The sequence below is a fragment of the Pundamilia nyererei genome, unplaced genomic scaffold (assembly GCF_000239375.1).
Source record: "Pundamilia nyererei isolate P.nyererei 1_Seehausen unplaced genomic scaffold, PunNye1.0 scaffold00565, whole genome shotgun sequence".
NCBI lineage: Eukaryota > Metazoa > Chordata > Actinopteri > Cichliformes > Cichlidae > Pundamilia > Pundamilia nyererei.
In genome coordinates, this window is record NW_005187966.1 from 54,887 (window position 1) to 64,563 (window position 9,677).

Sequence of the window (9,677 nt, forward strand, 5' to 3'; positions counted from 1 at the left end):
AATGTTCTACTTATTTATACTCATCAGACCTTCACAATCAAACTGGTCAGAGATGTCCAGCCCGTCCATCATCCTCAAGATACACAAACAGAAGTTGGCGTCAAATGTATCACTGAAGAAAAGCAAGAGAAAATGAGTAAGTTGAGAAGACTTTGTTCTTTTGCAACTATTCTTTAGGCTATTTTATAAATACTATATTTTATACTGCCTTACAAAGACAGTAAAAATGCACACATAATATAAAATAAATAGAATAGCAATACTAATTAAAAATCCACAAGAAAAGACATGATTTTTTCATATCTATTAAATGCACCATTAAAGGACCATCTTACTATATGGTGTTAATGTAATCTTCAATGCTTTCAGGTGAACTCTCCCTCCAGTTTGACTTGAAGCCAAGGACCAGAGTGTTGGGCTTCAGCTTGCCAAGACCAGAGGCCTTTGAACAAAAAGCATAAAAGCCAGGTACAGGTAAGAATACAAACTAGTTCTAATGGCAGAAACATGCTAATAGTAATATTAATAATTTGTTGGTAACTTTCAGGGCATTTAAAGTCACATTACACCACAACAATATTAACTAGATACCTGCATTAAGTATCGAGCTCCAGTTCTGAGGCTCTCAGCTGTAAATGGAGTATAAAACGAACGCACTTTCCTCTTGTTCATCCATTTAACTAGCTGATCTGTAGCATCTTGTGGTCGTGTCTGCCTCTCAGGCTCCTGGAAAAGGAACTCAGGAACTCACATATCCAATTACAACAAAGGATAACTCTAAAAAGTGTTCGGTGTGGCTATTTTACCACAAGAATGCTAATAATTTATTTTGTTTTCTTGTAGAAAAAGCTGAGTGGATGTCTCACCATGATAATATCGCCACAGATCATAAGACTTATATGTTTTGTGAATGAGCCAACAAAATCCACCAGTGCAGGTCGCTGGTTTGGAGGTCCAGTGAGGACTAGACACTGTGGTCTGAAAAAAAGACATTAGGGATCAAAGAGGAAGCTCCCTGCCTACTGTATATATATATATATATATATATATATATATGTTTGTACTCTCCTTACCCCTAGAGACAACAGGTAAATATACGGATATTTTCTAAGATGTAAATGGAATAAAACTGTTGGATGGATGAAATTCAGTAAATATAAATTCTAAACTAAAATCTATTAATACTATTAGAAAAGAGCATTAACGAGTACACTTATAAACTTTAGCACTCGTGCATGTTGCATGAAAAGCTTTGACTTGTTAAACTGAAATTTTAGATCACTCACCTAAAATTCTTGACGTGATCCTCCACACCAGTAAGTGAGACAGAGTATGACAAAGCCATGTTGTATGTGCCTGCTTGGACTGACGAACCCCAATTTACCTCTGTTGATTTCAAAAGACACTTGCATGAGAAATGCAAAAAACAAAAAAAGAAGTGTAAAGTACACGTTGATGCATTATGTTCTATTTATGAATCTGAGGCATGTTATTCTAACCAAAGTACTGCTCAGTTCCAACTTACGCTCAAAAACTTATGGTTTTTGACTCACTTGGTTTATTGTAGTTGATGTATCCAAACAAAAAGAAGATTATACAGAAGGTGATTAGAGCAGCCCACCAGGTAAACAGGAACATCAGAACCACAGATGTCACTGCTCCAAACAGAGCCGTCCATTTACTGTAGTAGTGAAATGAGGGCCTCCAACCTATAGGAGGAGTCGGTGAGAAAAGGATTATGAAGTGGCACAGGGCAGACTTTGTAATGCTACATGGCCAGAACTCTGATCCCAATGTCCACCCATTATGGCCTACATTTACATTATGTATGATTTCTTGCGTTTGTTTTTTAGGCATTACCAGCAACCTGCTGTTAAATGTTATAGAGCTTTGAATTGTACGTAGTTGATTTTGTCAAAATAGAAACACATTGACTCTCTTGCCAAAACTTTAACTAGAGAACTGTCATGCACTTAATCTCACAGCGGGTTAGATCTATGTGTGCCTCTGTGTACGGAGATTTCTCCAATATAACTTGGTATGATAAATACAATTTTGGTAGAATTGATTTGAGTGTTACATAAAACCTTGTCTTACCATCACTGGTTGTAGGAGCAATATGAGTTTTCACTGAAGTCAGATGGATGACCTCTTTTCCACACTAAGCTGCATATAAACAATTTGTTTTTTCTTCCGACCTCATAATGGGGGACTGTTTAATTTTGGGGCCAAGCAGGAATAAACTGGTGAGTGGTGGTTGTGTATGTGGGCATTTGTGCGCATGCTAAACTGTGGAAAATCTGGCTGTCACATGCTTTTATAGAGTAGCAAACTCTCTTATTAGTGTGACTGAACAAAATGTACTAAACCTTAGAAAATACCAAAACTAATGGTTTAATGTGAACATGTTTAATATTGAGTATAGCTTAATTACTAAATATGTTACTCACCTGGAGAGTTGGTGATTGAAGCATGAAAGCAGCTAAAGTTTATAAGGCTGTAGGAACACAGGAAGAAGTTGGAGATCAGAGCTGCAATGGTGTTCAGCTCCGCTGTAATGACACAGATGAGAGAGTATTTAAAACCACACTACAAATTTAGAGCTGACAAGACATTTTATATGGGAATCACAACATTAGTAAGAGGTGAAAATGTCTTAGCCATGTTGATCACACCCACCAATGAGAATGAAGGCCACAGCAATGATGTAGCATAGCACATAAGCCCGGAGCGGCTCATCATTTTTCCCATAACCCTTTGCAAAGAACCCAATGTATGGGTATAAGTTGTCTTTGCACAGACACTGATAGAGAGAACATAAACAAAAAAGTGAGACTTTACTATATTTATACAAACTTTCATTAATCAAACATTTGAGCTCAATGTTTTTGCTCCTTTAAAATGTGAATACACTTGAGCAATGATTTTAAAGCTACATGAGATCATGCTGTTTGCTTGCTCCGCTTTAGTTTACCTTATTAATCGTTTCCTTTATACTGCAGGTGACTTTAAAAATCATTAATTATAACTAAATCATTAGCAGATTCAAAATGTGCCCATTATTGTGTCAAAAAGAGAGCTGTTTTGTTTGTAAAGTCCAGGTAAACTGGTCTCTAATACAGCAATATTAGGTACATTGAAATTATAATAATGGATTCATATTTTGTTCATCAATAAAAGTGCAAATGAATGCATAATGAATGCAATAAGAAAAAAGTTAATGGATTTCTCACCTGAAAGACTTTAGGGGCAGAGACAAGAAATCCAAGAGCAGAGGACAAGCTGGCTGCAAATACCCCAGCAGTGATGAGGTAGTAGAAACCAGAAACCTGGCCCAAGACCTGGTTTGAGTCACCATTAAGTATAAGACAAACCAGAATAAAGTTTTAAATGCAATGAATATAGCAGGAATATTGACAAAGAGTTAAAGATTTAACCAAAAATGTGCTTTTGTTTGGTTTAGTATCTTTCTTCCCAATAACAAAAAGGAGAAAAAAATGTGGCTAACTGAATGAACTAGTACCTTTGAATTGTTGGCCAGACCATATTCGCAATTCTTCTGCTGTATACAATCTGTGAAGTTCCAGCCCATTTGACATCCAAGCCCCACACAACCATCAGTGAGATTTCCGGTCAGGATATCAGTCATATTTCCAGAAGCGTCTCTCACTACACATGATGCTAGAGGAGAAGTACAGATTTTAATATAATTTTCATGGATAACCATGAAAATTTATTTACTCCCAAAAAGGCTGTATTGATCTCAGTTTGTGCTACTACCGGAAACCTGTTTCAGATAACAAGTCCCCAGCTTTATAACTTATAGAGTGCCAGGTTAAACACCTTCAGCCTCTGTCTTGTATTAATTAAATTATTTATACCCATTTAGATCAAATACGTATGTACTGGGTAACTTACCGACTGTGACAGAGATCATTAAATAGCTGATAGTAGTCCAAAAAATAGCCATGAGGGTGCCTTTGGGGATAGCAGTAGCAGGGTCCTGAGATAGGAAATACAATTAATATAAAACATTATGAAACGATGCATTCATATATTTCCTTTAAGGAGCATTTCTCTTTTATGTCCCTCATACTTTAAGGTCTCCAGAGATGTTGGCACCAGACAGGATGCCAATAGCAGAGGGAAAGAAAATGGCAAACATCTGGAAAAAGTTGGCTTCATTTCCTCTCCAGTTTGGTGTCAGGTTTTCTAAGAAGATCTCAGCTGGAAAACATGCCAGGTACAATATTAGGAAGTTATGAAAGAAGGAAAGAAAGATGGAAGAAACAAACAAATCAATTATTCGATGTGGTTTTTAAGACTATAGATTGTTGAGAGAAACCTAAACTTACTGCGGTATCCAAAGATACCCTGTGCCTGCTTTTCTATATTGGGAGGAATAAATGTGCCCACAAAGTAGTTGGATAATGAAACCAGAAGAACTAAGAAGAACAAAATCTGGGTCTGAGAGAAAAAGACAAATAAAGAAATCAAAAAGGAAGAGAAGTTGTTAAGAGACAAAACTTTGTCCAAGTACAGCTGTCAAGTTGAATATCAAAATGTGCTCACCTTAGACTCCCACTCCATTCCAGCCAATGAAATCAGCAGAAGAACCGTAACAGTGACCACGCCCACAATACGGACATCGTTGATTGAATCAACCATGACAACACCAAACTCCTACATCAATTAACCAAATTCAGGTTCTGTTGCATAGCATTTTAGTATGAAATATTATTTACATTATATATAATATGACATCTTCTATTACAAAAACAAATCTACCATCCATTTAATACCACAAAGCACTTTCAATACATTTTACCTGCATTAGATCACAGGCCACCTCTGCAAAACCAACAGTATTGAGTGCACAAGCCAAAGCATTGGCAAAGGAAAAAACCACCCCAATTGGTCCTCCAATTTCTGGACCCAGAGTGCGGGAGATCATGAAATATGCCCCACCTGCAAATTATTTCAGACAAACAAGATTGTTAGAACATATCCTAAATACAAGGCTAGGACCTACATACACATTTGAAAAATTACAATTCTGAGCTCAGCTGCAGATTTCCAGTCTTAAAAGGCCCAACCATTTTTAAAGTTGCCCCAAGTATTCTCATATTTTCAGATTCAAACTGTATATAAGGTTTATTTGTCTGACTTCCTACTTTGAACAGTGACTAACCTGAGATCACCCTCCCATTAGTGGCAATGGCAGAGATGGAGAGGGCAGTTACTGAGGTCACCGTCACAGATATCAGGATAATAAGCCAGGTCAACACTAACATAAGAAGAATAAAGTTAGGACTCATTAAAATCACACAATCATAAATTTTCAGTTATGAACTAATCAGGTTTACATCCTTCATCCAGAAAGGAACTTGTTTCTAGAACTTTCCTTTGCCCATGCATAAGAATTTACCTTACATGCATATCCATATCTGAGTGTATATATTTTAGAATATGTACTTTAATACTCAGCGATATAATAGACCCTCTATGCTGCCTTTAAAATTCAGCAATTTAAAAATGACTTTACTTACATTTATTCATCCCAGTGAATAAATATAGTAACTGTGTGCTAAAAAAAACAAGCAGACTCACACATAGTCAGCACTTTAAAAAACAGCTCACTTTTCAAACAAGGAAACTAGCATTTCTCCCAATCCCATATTTTCATTTCCTGGTGAAGTTACTATACTATTCATTTGTCAATATTTACATATCATTTTTTTCCCTTCTTTTCAAACTTTCACGCTTTCCTATGATAAAGCTCTAAGAACAATGTGCTCATGTTGATATGATTAAGAAACTAACTAAATCAACATGACCCAGAGATAAGACTATATGAACAGGCGTGGGGAATTTTTACAAGAAAATGAAAGCAAAAGCAAAAGAACTGAACAAATGGAGGAGCAAATGAACTGATTACTCACAAATGCCTGCCTGAGAAGTGATCCAGGACAGGCGGAGGAACAGGATTACTCCCCAAATATTAAGCATACAACGAACCTGTGACCAAAATGAAAGTAATATGCTTTTAATTAACAGGTCTTAAGAGTGATCAAGATCAATTATTTTGTGTATTTTTAAACTTTCTATGGCAGCGGTCCCCAACCTTTTTTGCACCACGGACCGGTTTATGCCCAACAATACTTTTACGGACCGGCCTTTAAGGTGTCGCGGATAAATACAACAAAATAAAACTAGTACCGGTACCGAAAAAAAGAAGATTTATTCAAAACACATGTGAAAAGACCCAGGAAAACCGAGTTAACGATAAAAACGATAACAAAATAACGCTGAAAACCGATAAAAACCCTGAAAACCATACATTTCAGACCTGAGCCTCAACTCTCGCGGCCCGGTACCAAACGACTCACGGACCGGTACCGGTCCGAGGACTGGGTGTTGAGGACCGCTGTTCTATAGGACCAGTGGATGCAAAGACCCAGAAGTTTTACTTACCATAACTCCAACAACCCAGCCAAATCTAGCAGGAGCTTTCTCCTCAGAACCTTGAGCCTCTTCACTTCCAGCATCTGTGGCCGAAATCTCACAAGCTCCTGGATCTGTGTTGGTGTTTCCTCCCTCCACTTCCTGAAAATAGTATAGAAAATAGTACATTGTGTATCGACCAGAAGTTGAGGGCAGAGGCCCTGGTATTCTGATTCCTATTAAGGCTGGCTCATGGGACATGGAACATCGCCTCTTAAATGGGTAAAGAGTCTGAGGTAGCGTGTGAGGTTGAGAGATACTGGCTAGACATATTCAGACTCACCTCAATGTACATCTTGGACTCTGGTGCCACTCTGGTGGAGTGGGGCTGAACTCTGTTCCAATCTGTAGTTGCCTCAGTAATATACGGCAGGCAGGGGTAGGTACACCCTGGTGCGCTGCTTGTAAGTTGGGGCTTTCCCCAGTGGACAGTGGGAGTTGTTTCTCCATAGCTCCTGGCTGTCATTTGTGCTTATGTGGTGAAGGACAGTCTCAGCATTCACTGGTGAGATGCTGAAGGGTGCCCCAACTGGGGACTCCATTGTTCTACTGGGAGGCTTGTATGCCTACATTGTTAATGAAAGGGGGGCCTGAAGTGCCATGATTGGGAAGAACAGATTGCCTGATCTGACTCCAAGTGATGTTCTGTTGCTGTTATTGTTATGTCACCCATAAGGGTGTTCATGCATGCACATGTCATTAGGACACCCTACGTTGCAGGGTTGATGATTGATTTTTTAACTGTATTATCACATCGCTTGTGATTATACGCTGAACAGTTCAGAAAGCCCAGTTTTTACTGAGCAGAATGTTGGATGGTGCCCCACCTCGGGCATCTATTGTTCCACTGGAATAATGAACACGATGTTAAAGCATAAGGATGTAGAAAACTGCACATGACACCAGGGCACCCTTGGACGCAGGGTTGCCGACCCAGCAGGTCATCTGCTAATTGGAAAGGTTGATGTTCAATCCCTGGCTGCAGGACTGGTAAACACTATAGCAATTCTTTACTAACTTGCCTCAGAGGCAGGGCTTAGTCCAAAGCCCTGTTGAACGTGCATGTCCAGTTTTGTTAAAAGTTTCGCTTATTTCTCATTAATAATCGTCACAAAATAAATGAATAAAATAAATAAATAAATAAGGTTTTGCATTAACAACTTTACCGTAAAATTATATCCCTTGCCTACTGTGTTTTTCAGACCTGTGAGAATCATTTCACTGTTTGTAGAGGCCAAACATTTCATTTCCTAGTGGGGTTAATTCCCCCAGGTGGTGTTACTGTCAATACGCGATTCTTAAAAGACAGCAGCAATGAGAAAATGCTCCCAGAAGTGGAAAACTCACATCAAATGCTTTGCGGAGAACCTCCAGGGAAGGTCTGCTCCTTGCCTGCTGGTGTGGCAGCGTGCTGGCATAGTGCTCCAGCTGTGGCAGCAGGTCTATGGTGCTATAGAAGGAAGATCTCCGCAGCTCTATTCTTGAGTCCCGCTGCTCTGATGTACTGTTAGAGGGAAAAACATGAGAACTGAGAAACTATAGCAAAGATTAGTAAATGCGGAAAACATATCTATGATGGTAGGCTTTAGTTCCTTTAATGGACATTAGATTCTAATAATTCCTTCCTTCCTTCCTGAAAATCTTTTTTTTTATTATTATTATTATAATTTTGCAAGTTCCATTTTTTTCAAACAGCAGAATGGAATGATGAGGAAATTATGCTGAGGTGGAAAATAAAAATAGACACAAGTTGAAAACACAAACCTTGAACCCTCCTCTGAGATAATGATCGCTGGAGGAATTTGGTGGCTAGCACCTTCTCTTCTGTTGTTGGTCTCAAAATGGTGTGAAGAGTACCTGGGTGGTCCTTCTTCACCAACTGAGAACTGGACATGGTGGCGAGTACCTTGACCCACTATGGGACTTTTGGATATGAACTGCCCCATTAAAAGACCAATTAAATCCTTTGGAACAATATGGAGAGCAGTTAGAAGTGCTGATTCATATTTGCTAACAAGATTTGTGTGTGATTTTCTGTTTTCTATTTTTCAACAGACACTCAAAATATGAGTTTATAATTGATAATATTCTTTTGTACCAAATATTATCAACATTTATATTTGAATCATTTGATTTTATCTTTAGCTTTGTGTTCAATAAAGAAAATTGAAAAACTAAATTAACCTTTTCAGCTTAGCACTTTGTACCAATTGTCTTATTCTAGGCATATATGGCATGCAGGGTAGAATAAAGTATTAATTCTCTGTCGTTTTGGTACAAAAAGCAACACATGCTATAGTCATTTTATTTATCACTGAACCAACATCTTAATGAAAATACTGAAAACTGAGAAATTAAAGTTATCTTATTGTGAATATAAAAAGCTTGTAAGAAAAATTCAGCAGGATTGGATGTAATTTTGTGCAGTGGGTGAGTACAGATAATGATTCACCCTTACAAAAGAAGCTCATTTGAGTAATTACTCTCATAATAGTTGAGTTATCAATGCAACATCAGTGTGTGCTAATGTCTTATTTCTAAAGGACATGAACCTGGATAAGAAATAACATTCACCAAAGCAGAATATTCTTAACTCATGTTAGTATTTTGTCATTATTATTGGAATTCATTTCCCATATAAATATATTCTCAAATGTGGTTGAAATACTATACTAGCTACAATATATTACAATGAAGTACTGGTAAAAGTATCATGTAAATTACAGATCATATGTGCAGAAATCATTTCGACTGATGTGTCAAAGGAGAAAATAGTTGTTTTCAATGATGTTTAGTTTAGTATTAAAACTCACAAAAGTACACATTAGTATAAATATTACATGTTGTTAAACCTTTGACATAATAACTTTTACATCCAAAAAAATTTAGCTCCTTTTATAGAAAATGTTAAACCAAAAGCAGTACTTACAGTGCCTTTCTTTGCTTGTTGAATGAAGAGGGAAAATCAGCCTTTGTTCATTTCACAGTGAAATAATTGGAATTTATACTGTCAGTGAGGTCCCCTCCCATTTACCTCATCCCCCTCCTTTCAGGCAAAAACTCACACACATACACTAATTTTCTTGCCTACACACACACACACACACACACACACACACACACACACACACACACACACACACAATAAATGTTTATCTGAGTTGTGTTATCTG

At 37.6% G+C, this 9,677-nt stretch overlaps 1 protein-coding gene across 1 annotated transcript in view; it reads right to left on the bottom strand.

The window, feature by feature from the left end:
- The window catches only part of LOC102213649 (solute carrier family 12 member 3-like), a 12,589-nt gene extending 3,110 nt beyond the window's left edge, over positions 1-9,479 (bottom strand). Inside the window, 21 exon segments of the mRNA XM_013907865.1 lie at positions 30-112; positions 336-442; positions 592-726; positions 867-978; positions 1,287-1,386; positions 1,554-1,709; positions 2,451-2,552; positions 2,680-2,803; positions 3,234-3,341; positions 3,524-3,681; positions 3,919-4,003; positions 4,097-4,227; positions 4,356-4,467; positions 4,573-4,683; positions 4,829-4,968; positions 5,192-5,287; positions 5,943-6,018; positions 6,475-6,606; positions 7,852-8,008; positions 8,269-8,468; positions 9,434-9,479. Of these exon segments, the coding sequence (XP_013763319.1) occupies positions 30-112; positions 336-442; positions 592-726; positions 867-978; positions 1,287-1,386; positions 1,554-1,709; positions 2,451-2,552; positions 2,680-2,803; positions 3,234-3,341; positions 3,524-3,681; positions 3,919-4,003; positions 4,097-4,227; positions 4,356-4,467; positions 4,573-4,683; positions 4,829-4,968; positions 5,192-5,287; positions 5,943-6,018; positions 6,475-6,606; positions 7,852-8,008; positions 8,269-8,450 (2,407 nt within the window). The 5' untranslated portion in view covers positions 8,451-8,468; positions 9,434-9,479.
- Positions 9,480-9,677: the final 198 nt, after the last annotated feature.